The 19,282-nt window shown below is 37.8% G+C and overlaps 2 protein-coding genes across 3 annotated transcripts in view; both read left to right on the top strand.

Moving 5' to 3' along the window:
* HIRA (histone cell cycle regulator) overlaps positions 1–14,001 on the top strand; it is a 33,850-nt gene extending 19,849 nt beyond the window's left edge. Inside the window, exons 13-25 of one of the 2 annotated variants that reach the window (XM_068654269.1) lie at positions 576–661; positions 1,010–1,204; positions 2,657–2,827; positions 4,223–4,427; positions 4,939–5,043; positions 5,788–5,936; positions 7,248–7,409; positions 8,145–8,203; positions 9,155–9,260; positions 10,592–10,714; positions 11,494–11,657; positions 12,353–12,441; positions 13,032–14,001. In XM_068654269.1, the coding sequence (XP_068510370.1) occupies positions 576–661; positions 1,010–1,204; positions 2,657–2,827; positions 4,223–4,427; positions 4,939–5,043; positions 5,788–5,936; positions 7,248–7,409; positions 8,145–8,203; positions 9,155–9,260; positions 10,592–10,714; positions 11,494–11,657; positions 12,353–12,441; positions 13,032–13,148 (1,731 nt within the window). In that variant the 3' untranslated portion in view covers positions 13,149–14,001. The remainder of the gene's footprint in view (positions 1–575; positions 662–1,009; positions 1,205–2,656; positions 2,828–4,222; positions 4,428–4,938; positions 5,044–5,787; positions 5,937–7,247; positions 7,410–8,144; positions 8,204–9,154; positions 9,261–10,591; positions 10,715–11,493; positions 11,658–12,352; positions 12,442–13,031) is intronic. The other variant, XM_068654270.1, reaches the window with a different exon arrangement.
* A 1,128-nt stretch (positions 14,002–15,129) lies between these two features.
* Positions 15,130–19,282, top strand: part of PPIL2 (peptidylprolyl isomerase like 2) — a 72,476-nt gene continuing 68,323 nt past the window's right edge. Inside the window, exons 1-5 of the mRNA XM_068654271.1 lie at positions 15,130–15,447; positions 15,545–15,594; positions 16,354–16,399; positions 17,282–17,344; positions 17,517–17,568. Of these exons, the coding sequence (XP_068510372.1) occupies positions 15,416–15,447; positions 15,545–15,594; positions 16,354–16,399; positions 17,282–17,344; positions 17,517–17,568 (243 nt within the window). The 5' untranslated portion in view covers positions 15,130–15,415. The remainder of the gene's footprint in view (positions 15,448–15,544; positions 15,595–16,353; positions 16,400–17,281; positions 17,345–17,516; positions 17,569–19,282) is intronic.

Genomic DNA, 19,282 nt, shown 5'->3' with positions numbered 1-19,282 from the left:
GCTGAAGTATGACTGGAAAGAGGCTTGTGGGTATTTCTGTTGTGTTTTAAATTCTGGGTGTGCAGAAGGGAAACCAAAGATAGCGAATGTCTAACTGTGCTTCAGCTTCTCTATGAAGGAGGTTGAAAACGTCATTCACTTCTCTCATAAACACAGAAGCGCAACTTTTAATGAAGGATTCATCATGCACAGATGAAAATGCTTTCCTCATTAGAGTCAACAGATTACATTCTCCAAAAATGTCTTTTCTACAGACGTATAGATCTGGAATTGGAAATATTTGTCTGAATTAAAAAAAATAACTTATTTTATGGTTCAGTGTGAAAGCAGTAATCACAACTAGAATTCAATTGTACTATAGGTTTAAAAATACAGTTAAAGTGTTAAAAAAAAATTATTAATAAAAATGTAGATTGAACCATCATCCATGAAATAATAACGGGTTTAAAGACAATAGGGAAACAAATTTTACTTGAAAAATACCTTCTGTTTAATGCATCTGTTTTTGTCAGCTGGAAGAAAAGTAAAATTCTTCCTTTTTATGAGAAATAATGATGAAATATATTTTCCAACAGAATCTCTTAAAAAAGCAAGTTGAAACGCGGACAGCAGATGGACGGAGAAGGATCACACCTCTCTGTATAGCTCAGCTGGACACTGGGTATGTTTGGAAGTAGTTTCTAAAACCCTTCTTTACGTCTTCATGTATCTTATTCCGATGCAAACCAAGAACACTGACGAATCTTTATGTTGTGATACCTTAAAGCGCTTTCTGGATATATCCTCTGTATAGCTATAATATCTTCTTAATAGATAAGGTTAATTCTTGTTATTTACCTCTGTAGATGTAGAACATTACTCTAAGGCGTCGAAGGTTCATATCTGTATTAATCTTTGCTTTATCTAACTTTGGATATGAGAAATTGCTCGGAGAAGTTAGGTACCGGTGGTTCATTTAGGGTGTGTGTGTGTTTTGAAGAAATGTATTTGTTGTTTGTCTTTTGCTTAGGGATTTTTCTACAGCATTTTTCAATAGCATCCCAATATCTGGAACTCTGGCTGGCTCAATGATGTCTTCTCAAAGTAACCAGCAGCTCATGTCATTAGATTCTAATGCAGCAAATTCCCTTAATACTTCAAAGCCTTCTGTAGAGCCAACAGCAGCCAGTATAAAACCAACAGATGATGCAGCCAATAAAGATGGGTCAGTATTTGCAGAAGTTTTGTTTTTCGTTTTTATGACTTTGTTTAGGTTTTAATTCTTGTTTGCAGTTGTGTTATCAAGTGATTATCAAAGTGGTTTCCCTACTCCAAAAACTTCGGGAATCTAACATCCCTGCAAATGTCAGTTTTTACTAGTATTTGATCACTTTACATAGTGATAAATCAATAATGAATAAATTCATATGCATAGTTCTGAAAATTAACTCAGTGCAATGGGTACAGTTGACTGTGTGCTAGTGCTCTAACAAAATGCCTTGCTTATGGAATATTGGGTTATTATTAGTAAAAAATAGTAGTCTTCCCAGCAATGAAAGTAATGAAGCCCATTTTCCATTGAATTCTGTCCTGCATTCCCTACATCTCCTCTCCTCCAACATAGTAATACTTTCCTGCATAACAACCCCATCGGATGGGAAAGAGCATAATGACTGGCGTTGTCAATGCACATATGCTGATTTGCCAGTGTGTCTTTTGAATTAATTATGGAACAACTAAATTTCACTTTCTTTTCCATTAGTGGTAATGCTAATCTGTTTTCTTGAAGTTTTTTCTTTCGTGTGTGTGTGCTTTCTTGTTCTTGTTTTTCCTCCTCCATGTGTTTTTATAGCATTTAGAGCATAATGTGATTGGAACCTCTACCACTCCATCAAAGTTAATTGAAATTGGCCACAGATTTAAAAGTGAGTGGGTAGATTACGAGAAATGATTGACATACAAAACTAAGTCTCTTTTTCTTTAGAAAATGGGCTTCTAACTGCTTTTTATTACAAACATCAGTTATCTTAGAGCCATTCATTCCCCTGAATGAACTGAAAATCTCTAAAGTAAACAGCTATTCAAATAACAGATCCCTGGTATGCTTTTGTGTGGGGAAAACACATTCCTTTGTCTTAGTGTGCTTGGAAAAGGCCTCATAAATCGTTTGGATTCTTCCAACAACAAAATCAAAACTTGGTATTGTTTCAGCACAAATTGATTGATAAACAGTGGAATATAATCTTGTAATGGAAAGTATTTGGCAACCTGAACAATGGTTAAAACTGGAAATCACAGTCGTCATTTAAAATAGTGTACCTTTCCTTTTGGGTACATAAGGAATTACTTTTTCAGCTAGTACTTAATTAAAAATACATAACAAATAAACTAGTTATTGTCTCTTAATCTAGATATATAAGCAGCAACGTGAAGGTCTTAGTTCTTATATGCGTCATAACAACTCGTGAGAGTAATCAAAGCTTAGAATGCATTGACACACAAAAGGGGAAAAGCATGTAATAATTCATGTGTTCATGAATTAAAGTTATTAAGAATTAAAATTATTAAATATGGTTTCTAGCCAATATAACAAATACTATCCAGTTGTTATAAACAATGCGCATTATGAATACTACATTTCTTTCAATCCTGGTTTTCCTGTCCCTTTTATTGACAGTGTAAATGCTACCTCTGCTTCAGCTGCTCCTCCTGCATCGTCTTCCTCTGTGTTGACAACTCCATCCAAGATTGAACCTATGAAAGCATTTGATTCTAGATTTACGGAACGATCCAAAGCCACCTCAGGGACTGCTGTTGTAACAAATACAAATCAGACTGTTGTGGATAGGTAAGGAATAGCCCAGGGGCAAAAAAAGGTTACTAATGTGGAGAGTTTAAAAACTGATTGTTTGGTGCAGGTGTCATGGTTCTGATGTTGTGGAAATTCTTGGGTCTTTGCCAAAACTGGGAGGAGTGAGAAAGCTGCAAATAGGTGTATTCTTTGCTGTCATTATCCCGTTACATACTTATGTCTGGCAAGCGGCATCAAGCAGACTTTTCAAAATACTCTGAGTTAAAACGTCTGTTACAAGAGATTGCGTGTGTGTTCATTCCTTCATTTGTGACTACATGCATCTGTGCTCTTCAGAAGGCAAAAATAGCTAGCCTCCATCTATTTGCAACAGTGAGAATTACTTCAATATAAATGTAATACGTGTCTGCAGAGGACCTACCATCATAACAGCTGTAAATGGATTTCAGTTTATCCCTAGAAGGCACACAGAGAAAGTACTTTAACTTTTTTTTTTTTGCTCTTGATCTATGTGATCTTAAAAAATAAAAAGAGAAAGAAAGCTTTTGCTTTTGTAACATGGTATGTTTTGGTGTAAGTATTTCTGCTTCACTGAAACAATTGATAGGAAAATATTAAATATCTCAACGTTTTTATATCAAAGAGTTTATGATACAGAAGAAAGATTTATTAAATTACTCCCATACTTATTTCCCGTGTGGTCAGTAAAATTATGGATAAAAGGGAATTACTTGGCATAATTCAGATGCCAAAGAAGAAAAGGTTTTGGATTAAGCAAGATATTTTTAAGCAGTGGAGTGGTTATGGAATAAGTGGCAAAACACTGTTATAAGTTGCTAAATGACCACTGGGAAGAGTACAATTAAATTATCTTTTTAAGGCTGTAATGGTTAATGAGAGTGCACAAGGATTTGTACTGTCATCTTTACTTTTGTTGTGTTCCTGAAATGGGTGATGGAGCAGTGCAATTGGAGGGGAAAAGGTGCGAAACTCCACTCCTACATCTTAGAGTGCTGAATATATCAAGCCAGAGAAGAGCATTCATTGGAATTGAATGCTAACATAAAACTATTCTTTGTAGCTTTTTCCAATTGTTAACTGCTAGTTTGATTTGTTGTTCTTTTAAAAGCAAGAATATGTCTGAACGGTTTATATTTTATATATGTGTATATATATATATATATATATATATACACATTTATATATATGTGTGTGTGTGTGTATATATGTATGTATGTATATAAATAGTACGTTGTACTTCTGCAAAGGATTTGCAGTACTTATTCAGCTTTGTCCTCTTGCCTCAATACTCATTTGTATACGCTCAACTCTAAGAACGTGTTGTTTTCCCTAGAAGAATGCAGTGGGTAGGTTGTATGATAGCTTTTGGAACCAGGCTACATAAAATGTGAAATATGTTTTTTTGCTCAGACTGAAGGATCAGAATTTAATTAAAGACAATAAACCCAAGGATATTCTGGAGAGTAGCAGTGACAGTGAAGAGAAGATTCCAGCTGCTAAACCACTCAGTGCACCCAAGCGGAAACTGGAACTTGAGGGAGAAACAGTAGAAAAGAAGAAAAAAGGAAGGCCTCGAAAAGACTCCAGACTTGTACCAGTGACTTTAACTGTTCAGGTGAAATAAATGGGATTCATTATGACTATAAATATTCACTTAAGAAAATAAATCACATGTTGACTCATTTACTGATAGCCTGTCAAATGACTGTATAGAATAAAAAGAAACTTCCTTAGCATAGGAGTTTGATGTAGATATAACAACTTCAATGGTTATGGCTTTCCTAGGTATTGTGAAGTAGTAAATTACATTAGACTTTCCATCATTTAAGGAAATATGGATCCTTCTATTTTAAATATTCAAAGATTGTCTCTTCTTTGAAATACACCAGACCTTCCACTAATTAGTTCCAACTAAATATTAAATCTAGTTTTTAAGTCTTAAAAGCTATATTCAAAATATTAGTATTTATACAACTCATGGCAAAAAAGATGAGCATTTCTAATGGGTATTACTTGAAATTTGAAAAAAGAGCTTGTCTCTTTCAAATCAGTCTATATCATGGAATATCTTTGTTATTAAACTTTTTATGGAGAAAAATCTAACCACTTTCTCATTTTTTTTCCAGTCCCCAGCTACACTGGGCCCTGAAAAAGATGCTGCTTGCATCTCTGCACCAGCATTAGCACTTAAACTGCCAGCCCCAATCCCACAGAAATCATTTACTTTGCAAGTAAGTTGTCTACAAGGATCAAATAAATAAGCTTAAATAAATAAGCTTACTATTAAAAAAGAATTTTGTTTGTTTTTATAGAAATATTCTTAAGGTATTCAGATATTCTTTTGATAGATTAACGTGTTTGAATATGCATGTGTTCAAGTAGGTTGTATACTTCAGCTTTTAAGAACATGACTGGGAAAAGCTAATGGCAAATCAATTAAGAATAGGACACTTCTGAACTAGTTAAACTTCAAAGAGAAATATCTCTGGTTCATCAGTCCCTCCTAGTGAACCAAAGTGTGTCATAAAGATAAGTCTGTGGCTGGAGTAACTGCTGTGTTGTTATTACAGCTGTGTTGGTAGTACATTGATGAAGAGAAACTACATATTTTCTCTGAGATGTGGAGGAAGTATTCCACAGCTGCATGTTTAGACTGTGTCAATCTGGTGCTAATCACAAGAATGTAGGGAGAATGGGCACACCTAGATTTGATCTTATGCCCTTAATTAGGAAGCACAGACTAGCACAGCCCTTCTTAATAATTGAAATACGAAGAAATTGTGTTGTAGCCAAGACTGATTTTCAGAGATCTGATTCTTTTGAAGTATCACATTGCATTTTGAAGTGACTTTAAACAGAGTGGTGTACTTCAATCCATTCTCAAATTTGGCATTGTTTTGGATTTAACATAATTTGATGCTTTTTTGAGTACTTACTTTCCTTTTTCAAGAAGTATTTTATTTTTTCTTTCTCAGGTAAGTTCAGATCCATCAATGTACCTCGAAGTGGAGAATGAAATGACAACAGTGGGAGGATCCAAGTTGAGCAGGTTAAAGTGTAATCGAGAAGGAAAGGAATGGGAGACAGTCCTCACTAGTCGAATTCTCACTGCAGCAGGAAGCTGGTAAGAGTGTATGTTTTTGAGGAAGTGGGAAACTGAATAAGATAAGTAGTCTTGAAGGTCATAGAATGTTTTTAGGGTTACAAAGGTATGCTTTAGAGGAAGTTAATGTGTATATATTTACATTTTACAAATGGGTAGGTGCTATGTACGTATTTTTATCCACTTTAAAAAGTTGATTAACTGAATCACTTCTGTTAGGGATTTATGTGAATATTTGTGCTTGGCTCAGGATGTCCTATTTCTCTTCCATCTAATTTGGTCCAATATACCACTGCTTTTTACATGCTCTGTGGAGTTTTTGGTAGGGATCCTAACGTATTTCTGTTGACTACTTCTGTTTGCTGGTTTTATCACCCTCAGGTCCTCCTATCCCCCTCTCCCGCTATCGTAATTTTTGCACAGTGTTTCTTAATAAATGTTTTGCAGATAAAAACATGTATTGCTTTGAGTCTTGAAACCAGTTTCACTCTAAGTATTAGCTCTATGTTTGAGTCTTAAAGCACTATAAATTCTTATTAGCCAACTAGAACTCTTCATGTGTATTTACATTTTAAATTTATTCATTAAATTTGACTAAATCATTATAGTTTATGTTTTTTCAAATATTAACTGCTAAAGAATGAAAAAGTTGAAATAAGATGTTAGGTGACATGGGAGTATTTTCCTGATTTTTTTTTCTTTATTTTTCTCAACTGTCTAGTTCTAACCTCAGTTTAAATCTAACATTTCTGAAGCCTGAGACAAGAGACTCTCAGCATTTCTGCCTTGTTTTGAAACATTTTTAACACGAGTTTTACACTGATTTTCTGATAATACCCTTAAGTCGTTAATATTTGTAGCTAATAGCAATATCTTTTATTATGCAAGCGTATGTAGTTGAAAAAATTAGATAAGCTTGCACACAAAAAACCCTTCTTTCAGGTCTGAAAAAGAAGCAGCAGATTTTAAAGCTAAATACAAGTTCAGGCCTGAAGAAGAACTTATATCAGTAAAGCTTTAGGGATATACATTTCCAACTATGCCACTTAGTCTAGTGAAAGATACCATCTCTGCATGCAGATCTTCTCTTGTGTATCTCCTCAGATCATTGTTGTTATAATAAAATCAGGGAGGTGTGGAATGTACATACTGAGTCTGTTTTGGCCTTTTCTGTTGGTACCCAGGATTTTGTTAAAAGCTGTAAAAGTTACCTTTTAGGGAACTAGCTCGAGTTGCACGATAACTTAAGAAGGCAATCTGGTTTTATGCTGCTTGCATTTGATGAAATGTAAATACTTCCTTTTGTTCTTTTTTTTTTTTTTTTTTTTTTAGTGAGATCGTCAGTGTAGCCTGTGAGAAACGAACACTGTCAGTATTTTCAGCTTGTGGTCGTCGCCTTCTTCCCCCTATAATATTGAATACACCCATTTCCACCCTGCATTGCACAGGTTCATACATCATGGCTCTCACCACTGCTGCTACGCTTTCTGTTTGGTAAGTACCTCTTCAGGCTGCAGCAGCTAGCTGGGCTGATTTTTATAGGTTACTCTGTTCAGTTGTTGAGCTTATATTGCTGTTGAAACTGTGGTTTAAAATAAGTGAGATCCAAACACAAGTCTGGTTTTTGGATATAATATGAAGAGTTAATTGGGCAAGACTTGAATCCTGTTTCTCCTCTGTTCTAAGATGGTATGTAACATTGAATTTGATTCTTTAAGGAAGATAGTAACTTCTAGCTGATCATTAAACTGTTTCCCAAGGGTAGACTTGTCATATTTATGGTATGAATTGGGTGTTGAGGGGAGAAAGATGGATATTTCTAACTTCCATCGTACTTGATCAGTAGAGTTATGTGTTTTGGAGTCAGAAGTACTCTAGCTATCTTTAAGATACCAAGATAGAATCTGCAATTATTAATTTCAATCTAGTATTGCATGCAAGTCAGAGCTCCTAAAATAGTTATTTGGATCCTCAGTGTTTGCTTAGCAGTAATGAGGCTTCCTGAGAGAAAGGGACATAAAATTGTTGCCTGCTATTGAATTCTGCCTTGCCATAAGGGGGTTGAGTTTGCCAAAATGATTTTTTCAAAGCAATGAGGAAAATGTCAAAAATTTAAAAAATCGTAAATATTGAAAAAGTGCATTTGTTAAATGATTTTGGACCTTTCAGTTATTTGTTAACTGCAGATTATTCCTTTTGTGTTTTTTTTGTTTTTTTTGTTTTTTTTAGGGATGTACACAAGCAGACAGTCATTGTTAGAGATGAGTCTTTGCAAACAATATTATCAGGTAATAAAAAGGGTTTATTCATTTACCAATCTTTAAACCCACTCATGGTAGTCATATTTATGAAAATGCTGAAATTTTATGAAACCTGAAAAGCCTAAACAAATAATTTTGCTTCTTCATTATTGTGCAGTGAATGGAAGTCACTGGCAATGTTGAAATACTGTAGAAATAACTGAAATGAGAGTATCAGTGGGTAACAAACCTGTACAAGATTCTGTAGCTTATTATATTCTGCCTTCCTTCTGGGTGTGAAAATGCAGTACTATAAAGATCACAAAGTATATATTTTATGTGAATTTACTGCTATATATAGCAATTCCTCTGTGTGCTCTGCAAGTATATTATCTTGGTGATGGACAACGAATCATCTCAGTTTCTCAGAGCATTCTGGCTTCTATTTTAGCTTTAATCCATGCAATACTAACCTAAAGTAACCTGAGAAATAGTTGTACTAGCAGTTTGCAAGTCTTCATTAGAAGTTACATGTACAAACCCTTGGACAAGGATATGCTGGGAAATGTGAGACTCCGGCTGTTCCACTTAAACTGTTAATAGAGAGCACAGCTTTCTAAATATACTGTTTCTTAGCATTTCAACTTACCTAGAAAAAAGAAAGATAAAGGCTTTGGGGATTACAGAAAACATGGCAGAATTGCTGAAGATTTTGCTTAGATATGGAAAATGTTTTCAATTAAGCCAATGTTCTGTATAAAATACAGACAATGTATTTGCAGAAGTGTTTTTAATGCTAACTGCACTGAGCCTGATGCTCAGCATCATTGTCTTTTCTTAATTTTCCTATTAGTCTTTGAGGATAACATTGTCTGAAGCTTTTCCTGTTGGTTTCTATGACTAGTAATTAATGGTTAATTAATGGTGGATGGCATTTTTAGCATGATGAATATTATGCAAGACTCCAAAAATAATGTCTTGGTCTGAATTGATTTGTAGGAAGTGATGCAACTCTTTCTCAGATCTTGCTGACTCAGCATGGTATACCTGTAATGAGCATGTCTGATGGAAAGGCATACTGTTTTAATCCTTCTCTTTCTACGTGGTAAGTTATATACAGATTTTAATACCTAGCAGAACTGAAATGTACTCTAGTTTACTGTTTCACTCCACATTCTGAAGACTAGTCAGAGTAGGATAGGACCCTAATTTTACTTTTGCTTTGGTTCACTAGTGGGTGTCTAGGCTTTACTCTCTTACACTCTTACCGTTTTTTCTGTTTAAAATAAATTTTAAAAACAAAGTTGAAATGCAGTTTACTTTATTACTCCTTCCTACGCCATGTACATGTATAGTGAACAAATATTTATTAACTAATACCAACCTACATACACTTCCGTTGATGCACATCATTTGAATCTGTGAAGCAGCTGGTAAAAATTAAAAATGATCTAGCCTTATAATTTCATTTTATGTTAAAGAATACTGTTCTGGAAAAATTGTCAAAACAATTTTCATAATTTTGGGGGGTGAGTTCAGACTTGTTAAAACCATTTTGTCTGTTTTCCTACAAACACAAAAGCCTATGCACTCCAATCCTGAACATGTATGTGCTTGACTGTCAGTCCACATCATTCCTTAATATTTTTTTGTTCTGATGACCAGACACTAAGGAGCAAGGGACAAACTCTCAGCCAGAAATCTGAATTTGCTGCCTTCGTTTGTTTGTACTACAGCTTTGGAAATACATGAAAGAGCAATCTCTTAAGTCATCATACAAATTTAAACATGATAAAGCAGTAAAGGTTAATTTAAATATATGCCGTTTTACCTCTGAGCTGTCTGGAGGTCTAAACTTAGCACTGGTTTGAGCTGATTCCCTTGGCATCTCAAACCAAGTGAAAATGATATGCTTGATTAGGTGTGGAAATGTCAGCTGTAACCGTCAGCTCCCTCAGTATGAAGGAATAGCTGTAATGTACAGAAAAGATTATCTAAAATTGTGATCTGTGATGATTTGTCTGGTGGGTAGGGGGGACCTGATTGAGCTAAAATCAAGTTCACAATGAGAAAGTCATAACTTTGTGTGTTTGTTCCAGTCTTTATTCTGGGGTAAGACTTCTTGTTTGGTGTAAAATGACAAACGGAAAGCAGATTTCCTTGTGCTTTTCAAAATGAATGCTAAATTATATTATGTGATTAATCATAACAACTTTGGAAGTGGGAGGGACACTTGCATGGAAGCTTAAGTGAAATTTGGACGTTGAGTCAGAACAGTTGTGATCTGCACAACTACTGAGCACCTCTGTAGTATATTTGATAATCTATGAAAATGCAGGTCAGGCTTTGAGGGAGAAAAGAGCTGGATCAACTAATACCACTGCCTACACTCTTCCAACTTGCCTTTGATTTGTTCGTTTTTGTTTTTTTTTCCAGGAATCTTGTTTCTGACAAACAGGACTCCTTAGCGCAATGCGCAGACTTCAGGAATAACTTACCATCCCAAGAAGCCATGCTGTGTTCTGGCCCCTTAGCTGTAATACAGGGACGAACATCAAAGTATGCACTTAATTGCTTCATTTGACCAGCATGTTTGTCTTTTTTTCCTATTACTTATTCATGTGTTTGTATCAGTGAGTTAGTTCTTGAGACGCTAATTGTACCAAAAGTTATCCTTAGCTCACAGAATGTTTTTTTTTTTTTCAAATCTTTTCTCTTTTGTAGTCTGTATTTCAGTGTTACTTCAAGATTGTTTAGGGGGATAGGAAAGCATACTCTAAACTTAATCATTTTATTTAAGTCTTCTCTTTATTGAGTAGGTAAAATACTTGACAATTTTGGACATGTGATGTTTTGATTAACTAAACTGAATTTCATAAAGTCACCTTTATTGATTTGATATGGATTTGAATTAGGTTTCCCAGGCAGTTCTCTGTGCTTTTTCCGTCTGTCACATCTGAGTTTATTTTTTTAATTATTATTTTGTAATTATTTTTTGTGAAAAGAACACATAGTACTAAAAAAAAAATACATAATACATAAAACTAAAGTTGTATGATTTTATTGCTGTTCTCTTTCAGGCAGGAAAAAAGCAATTGGAAAAGTATTTGCCATCCAAACAAACAACATTCTCTTTTGAGAAAGACTAAATATCACACTTAAAACAAGAAATCATTTTCAAAAAGGAAATAATTGGTTACTTTTTCACAAATTAGCTTTCTGGTGTCAATATGTACTCTAAATGTTAAGTTTAGAATAGTTTCTGTATTACAAGAATATATATATTAACATCTGATATAAAATCAGGCTGACATGTTAAATTTTCTTTGGCTTTGTAGTTCAGGAAGGCAAGCTGCCAGATTGTTCTCCATGCCTCATTTAGTGCAACAAGAAACAACACTTGCATACCTGGAGAATCAGATAGCAGCAGCACTTATATTACAATCCAGTCATGAATATCGCCACTGGCTCCTTATCTATGCACGGTACCTAGTTAATGAAGGTGAGACTCCTTTGCAACTCAGTATTTTAAGAAACCCTCTGTTCGCTTCATCTATATGTATGATTGCATTTAATGTTCTCTTGTTTAGCACTTGGCTTCTGGACTTAGCATTTATTTAAAGTAAAAAACAAAACCAGATGAAGGTATTGCTTCCTGTAGTGCTCAGTACTCAGGAATCCTATTCTTAAATGCTGTGAACAGACTATGGTCTGGGGAAACAGTGCCATCTGTGGATCTTGATAAGGGGAAAAATAACATGCGGTGGTCTGTCAGGTTATATCATATGCATTATGAGGCAGCAACTACAGACATTTCAGAAGCAGCAACACCTTGTAAAACATGTAATGTTCCTCTGCCAACTCATGATCAGGGTGTGTCGAAAAGTGGAAGAATTGCTAAGCTTTTGATACTTTGTACCAGAGCACACAAACTAGTGAGTTTGCTTCTGTTACTTGCACTTTATACATTTTTACATTTTAAAATTTCAGCAATCAGTAGTGTTGAGCTCCTTAAGTTAATTTCTATGAATATATCTCTGTATATATACTAATATATTTTTGCAGAAATCATGCATTTTGTCCTTATCCTGTTCTAGATACTTGCAATTCTTTCTTGAAAATGTTGTCAGTTACATTTTGTAGTGGTTTTATATACAGAAATCTTATGAACATGATCTTATTTCTGATGATATTCAGGGTTTGAATATCGTTTGCGAGAATTATGCAAGGATTTATTGGGTCCAGTCCATTACTCAGCTGGAAGTCAGTGGGAATCAACAGTAATGGTAAGTCCTGATAATAGTTTAGCAAAGAATGAGGGAGCGTTTCCCATGAAAATTACAGAATACGGTTAACAGTGTAACGTAAGATACAGTTAAACTTAGTGACAAAAAAAAAATCAAAAATGATTTTTTGCTAATCCTGCAACCCTTTCCATTCTTTATTCCTATCTCGTAAGAAGGCTTCCTCTCATGGCACTTGTATTTATTTCATGTGGAACTGTATACAAATACTTAATGCCATGGTCTCAGCACTGGTGCTGTTTTGAATAAAAATCAGTTGGGAGTAGAGCTGAGTTTTCAGGTCTCCACATTGTTCAGACAGCAGCTTTGAAATAGTGACATGCCAATAAAATGTCTTTTCTCCTCAGAGCATGCCTGAAGTCTAGCTGTGCAGAGGCTGCACCAGCTTAATGAATATATAAATGTAAAAACAGTTTTTATTTTGGGAGTCATGTAAGCACAGTAAGAACATAAAATTACATAGCTCCTTCCAGGCAGGAAAAAAGACAATCTTGCAGTCCTATGGATTTTATTCATGATATTAAATAATGCATTCTAAGGATGCTTTTGTGTTTTTCTTTTTTGTTTTGCAGGGTTTGCGAAAGAGAGAACTATTGAAAGAACTTCTTCCTGTTATTGGACAGAACCTCCGCTTCCAGAGGCTTTTCACAGAATATCAAGAGCAGCTAGACATCTTGAGAGATAAGTAGCATTTCCCCAGATTTTCCTTGAGGCGCCTGGTCTGATAGAAACTGCTGAACAGCATTAACCAGAGACCGAAGAAGAGAGAGAGCCCGGTCAGTGTGGAACACTGCTGAAGAGGGCAGTGCCATAAGGGTCCCAGATGCTTCTCGAGTGACCTGCTTTAGATTTTAAAGAAGCTCACAAGTGGATCCATGAAAATGAGTGGATGACCTAGATAGTTTCCCAAGTGAAACTTAACCATCGAAGCTGTGGCCTCTGTTTCTATGGAAAGTCGTGGATATGTACTTCAGGGGGGTCCTTTTGGATCTGTATCTCATTTTAATATCAAAACTAGCTGAGAACTGTTTGTAGGGTTTCTTGGATGTCCTGTGAAAAGCACAGTACTTCAGAGTACACTGAACAGCATATTTAACCCTGTTTAGGGTTTTTTGACTGAGGATTTATTGAGGCTCAACACTATATTAAATTAGATGAATGAGCCACATAAAAAGAAATTTCATAAATATTAACATATTATACAGCCAATAGACTCTTTCCTGTGAATATAATAATAATAAGAGGCTGTTCTAACACATGGACTATTTTTGTACTAGAATTTGCTAACTTGTAATATGGAATTTTATTTGGCCAGTAATCAGGCTATCTCTACAAAGTCATCTTGTAGGAAATCTAACTCTAATATTACAAAAGCTATGTTTCAAAATAATTTACCAAATTAACATGTCATCATCTGGTTTTTAATTTTTAAATGTTTGTAAAAGGCATTTTTGGGGAGGGGGAGGGATACAATGGGATGGCTCTTTTTGTAAGTACAAAAATAAATGAACACCGCATTGGTTTAAAAAATGAAAAAACAAACATGGTCTTGAATTTTATATTATATTTATATTAGAAACGGCATCTCCAGAAACGTCAACACAAGCTGAATCATGTTAACGTCTCTAGAAATACATAATACTGTCTGGGTGATCTTTACTCTAAGAGCAGGATCAGACAAGTATTTGTAGTCACCTGAGAGCAGCTACATCCTAAAGCCACATCTCCTCTGAAGGGGCAGGAGCTATGTGGGGAGTACTCATTATTTTAGGCAACCCCAAGTAAAAAGGGCTCCCTTAACCACTGCTGAAAGCAGTGACAAACTTCATCCAGTTATGGCAATGTTGTTTGTGTGACATTCCATAATAACAAAATGGTGTTGGTGCCCTGCCAGCAGTTCACTTGTGGGGTGGTTTTTGAATTGCACCGAAACCAAATCGGTCAATGTGTTTTCTTCACTGAAGTGTGCTTGGTGCTGGGAAGGAAGCAAGTGTATGGCTTCAGTTATTGCCAGGGCCCAACTACTTAGGTGTGTCCCAGTTTACTGCCTTAGTTGGGGTGTTTCTGAGTAAGAAAATTGTTATTGAAATCAGTATTTGTATTTAAAAATTACCCCTCTGTTACAGGGGTGTAGTGCATGCCATGTACAGCAACTTCTAGCAGAAACAGTCCATCTCCTTCACCCTTGTGAGGAATGCCAGGCAGCAGTGGCGAGGAATAGCTGCACTGCTGTGGATTTTGGCTGCTGAGGGCTGTGTTCTGGTGGGTGTCTGCAGCTACATGGCTGGCTGGACCCGAGGAGGGAGAGATGTGCTCCTTGGGGCAACACAACCGTCCAGCTAGGGAGAGCTGCCCCAGTTTCCTTGACCTCTGCTCCCAGCAGTTCAATAGTACCATGACAGAAAAACATAGTGGTGGTAGCATAGCCTTAAGCTACGTTTTATCCATTTTCAACTACACGCTTCGGAGCTGTGCCTTTTTGGAAAGGAGGCCTGTGCAGCTGCAGGAACAAATCGGCTCTCCCAGTTCATTTGGACACTTTGAACTGGAATCACTTCGGGGGAGGGGCGGGACGACACTCGAGTCTGATCTGGACCAGCTGAACGCACCATTTTTTTTTTTACTTTCTACTTTTTCTGTGGAAGCGGCCACCAGGCCGCCTGACGAGCGGGAGCTGCCCTCCCTCAGCCCCTCACGCCTTCAGCCGTGCCCGAGGCCCGGCGTTGCCGAGCGGGTGGCGCCGCGCCCCTGAGCTGAGGGGCCCCGGCAGGGCCCGCGGCTCCCCTCAGCCGCCCCCCGAGGCTCTCCCGCTCCGCCGCCTCCTGAGGGCCGGCCCCGGAACGCCGCTCGCCGCCCGCGTTTCCCGGCGGGGCCCTTCGGAGCCGCACCCGCCCCGGAAAAGCTCCGCAGCCTCAGCCGTGCAGGTGCCGGCGGCGGTCGGGGCCGAGCCGCAGCCATGGGGAAGCGACAGCACCAGAAGGACAAGATGTGAGCGGGGCGGCGGGGAGGGGGGCGGCCGGGCTGGGGGGCGCGGGGGGGTGGTCGTGTGGCTGTGTGCCGTGTGGTGACCCCGCTCTGCCCGCAGGTACATCACCTGCGCCGAGTACACGCAGTTCTACGGCGGCAAGAAGGCAGGTGAGTGCCCCCTCCCCGCGGCCCTGCCCCGGGCCTGCTGCTGCGCCTCGCTCCCCGCCGGGGCTGGGGCTGGGGCTGGGGCTGGGGCTGCCCTCCTCAGACCCCCCCGGGCTGCTCTCCTTCTCCTTTGGCCTTGTCTCCACGCTCGCACTCAAATTTACAGTCTCCTCTCTGCTGGAGCTCCGCAGAGTTCCTTCTCTAAATACTCCGTCCCTTGCTTTGCTTGAGCAGCGGTGCGAGGGCTCTGGCACGGGGTCACGTCGCTCAGGGTGGCCGGTGAAAGGAGCTCCTCGAGCACAGCTCCTACAGGCTGCAGGGATGGCTGAGCGCTCCCTGGGTTGGCTTTGGAACTGCTGAGCCTTGTAACTGGGGGTCCAAAAATTGGTGACACTGATGAGCATGAAAAATGCTGAAATTGGAGGTGTGACGTCCACATGAACTCTCCTTGCCCTCAGCAAGTTCTGCATCTACTGGTAGGGCAGAGCATGAAGGTGCTTACAAATTAATCATCTAATTTAAATTCAGTGCTGTCAGTCTGTTGGAGCTCTGCTCATTTTATTCTGATTGTTATTTCCGTTGAGGAGCGTATTTGTGCTCTACAGTAGGAATCTGATTTTAGTTATGTGTTTGCAGAGCTTACTGTGTTTATTCTTGTCATTGGTAAATTGCTACCACACAGATTGCGCAATGTAACTTCAAATGTTTCTTTGTTACCTGGAATACTTTGTATTAATCCTGTGCTTTGTTTCTCATAAACAGACCATCCACGAACTAATTTCAGACGTATATCATTCGATCACTGCAGGTAAAGCAATAAAATTACATTATCATTATTAAATGACCCGTCTCTTCATCTGAGCTAGTGCTGAAGCTGTGTTCTTCCAAGGTACTTTCATTGACTTGTGTCTGCTGTGATAGCAATGCAGCAAGAAAATTTCAATAAGAACCGAAACAACATCAGTATTTCCCATCCTTAGTGTCTGCTGAGATTGGATTTGATGGCTAAAAGTGATAAAATAATTCAGAACAGTTACCATGCTTGTTCCAACCTTAGAAATCTGTGTAACTGGGACTTGAATCGATTTTTTCCTGCTTAGAATGTGGTTGGACAGTTATTTGTATCTCAGAGGCTTAGATAGACTGAAGGGATATTTATCCTTTTTTTTGTGTTTAGTTTCATTCTTGAAGTCCTAGAATGAAATATGGGAGTTAGTAGGGGTGGGTTAGATATTGTCTAGCAAATCAAATAGTTCTAGAAGGTTCCATCCCCACTTACTACTGCTGCTTGGCTAAAAGCTGAAGGAATTATGGAAACATCCCTAACAAGGGATACCAAATGTGATTGCCAATTACTCCCTAGCCTGTTTAGTACAAAGACAGCGTGTCTGCTTGGACCATCTTGTGTGCGGGTAGAACCTGCTGGGGCAACAGAAGCAGCTTCGGGAGTATCACAGCATCTACACCTGTGGCTGTATGGCAGTGGGTGCTGAACTGCATCAGTTCCTTTCAGAGATCTTGTTTTTAACCTAATATATGTAGAGTATCATGTAGTGAGTATTGGCAGCCACTCAGTATTTTCGCTGGTATAGGCCTTCCTTTAATATGCAAGTGATTCAGCTAAATGTTATTTGCTTCTGTCATCATGATTTCCAGCTGATTTTGCTAAAAACGTGTACTTTTTTTCTAGTTTGTCGCTGCAGCCATTTGAATATCCAGTTTGCACACCAGATGGGACAGTCTTTGACATACTGTAAGTTACTGTCTGTACTTAGCTTTATTTTTGTGTTGCTGAACTGCTTGGTTACAGCTGTGTACTCATCATTTGATCTTAGCAAGTTGGTAGAAATAATCTCGGCTTTTAAAAAATAATAGAGGTTGCTATTGTTGCTTGAATCTAATTACTTTCTTCCTTCTCTTTTCAGGAGCATTGTTCCTTGGATAAAGAAATATGGAACCAACCCTATCACGGGAGAAGTAAGTAATGAGGGTTGTATTCATATGCTGTGTTGGCTTTCATTGTGTTCGGTTTTGTATTTAATGTGTGGGAGTTAAAAATGCTTTAGTGAAAGTAAAACAAGTTGAATGGTAGTACTATTATAAAGTATGGTATTTCTGACATCACGTTTGTAAAATTAAAGCACGGACTTACAAGGGATTTCTTTTTAGGAAAAAAAAGGTAAAAAAGTTGGGGGCGTTTCTGGATTTGAGATCTGGTGTCCTCTTATTGTCATCCTGCTAATGATCTCTGTAGTGGAAAATAATCACACTCTGTTTGCAGAAGAAAGAGAAGAACATTATATTTTCTTCTTTTCCACAGTAAAAGAAGATTGTAAATAACATTGTGGAGGAAATGGGCAATTCATTTATACAAACTCCCCACCACCACTTCCCCCCCCCCCTTTTTTTTTTTTGCTTATCTTATGTTTATGGCATAATTTAAGTCTTTCTAGTTGGAACTCCTAACTCTTTTGTTACTGCTAGCGATGCCCAGAAAGCCTAGCTGGCTGGTGATGAGGAAGGGTCAGTACTGCTGCCTTGTATAAGGTGAATTCCAGTCCACAGGGCAAGATGCTGACTAGCTCACTTCTCCATCTGTACTAAAACTTGCAGTGGTGTTTCCTAACCAAGTGGATATTTGGTTCCATGCGGTTTAAAGAGATTAATATTAGTGCTGATGAATGATAGCTTAATGTGCAAAATCTTTTGAATTATCTTGACGATTTATTTCAGAAAGTTTCTGTCCTGGCTCTGTCATGATAGTTAACTGTAAGACTGGGATTTCACACTGTAACCAGGGCCTTACTGTTTTCTCACCTTTTTCCACTTAAGCACTAATTATGAAGGAATACTTTCTGTAATAGCGTGAAGCTCTAGAGCACCAGATGCATATGAAATACTGGAAATATTTTCTTTTTTTTTTTTTGGTGGGATAAAAGACTATTTTTTATTTTTTTCTGAGAACGTATATTTTAAACAAATTGTTGCTTGATTTACTGAAACTTTTTTCTTCAGTAAGTGCAGTTACTCTTCTGAGCATTAGGTGGCAGCCATTGCACAGAATTTCTGGTTGGTTTACAGATTGTTTTGTGGTATGAGGTTACCTTTGAAACATCTTGTGTTTGATTAAAGATTTTCGCAGCAGACAGATATGAGGAGGAGCTAAATACAGATGCTGCATTCCAAAATCCAAACGTGAACAGACTGTCTGAGACTGAATATCATCAGTTATAGCAAACTGCAGGTGTGCTTGCATGATGGAGAGATGATTGAAGGTCTTTCTTTACACATGAAGAGGCCAATATGTGATGTTTAGAGGGAATGGAATTACAGCTATTTCAGTTTTGCCAGCCTCCTACTACCTTGCTGCTCAGTGCATTGGTTAGGAGGTTTGGGGTATTGCCATATTATTTTTTTTTTAAACTCGGATCAGCTCCATGACACCTGTTCTCATTTCATTCTGTGAACCATGATGTGGTTTAAAATTACTTCTGGTAAATGCATGCAAGAAGTGTAGCGTGTCTATTGGTCCTGTGCAATACAGAGAAAGTGAGGATGTGCAGAGTATTCTTGGTGAACCATAAATGCTCAAATGAAGTCTAACTTTGACATCTGTGAACTTACCTGGACTTACACTTCCATGGCTGATCTGCAGTGCACCTGCAGCTCTTCTCTACGTGTGTTCCTTTTT

Source organism: Anas acuta, chromosome 17, assembly GCF_963932015.1.
Source record: "Anas acuta chromosome 17, bAnaAcu1.1, whole genome shotgun sequence".
Taxonomy (NCBI): Eukaryota; Metazoa; Chordata; class Aves; order Anseriformes; family Anatidae; genus Anas; species Anas acuta.
Note: the sequence above shows the minus strand (reverse complement) of the source record. Positions and strands in the feature narration are given on the sequence as shown.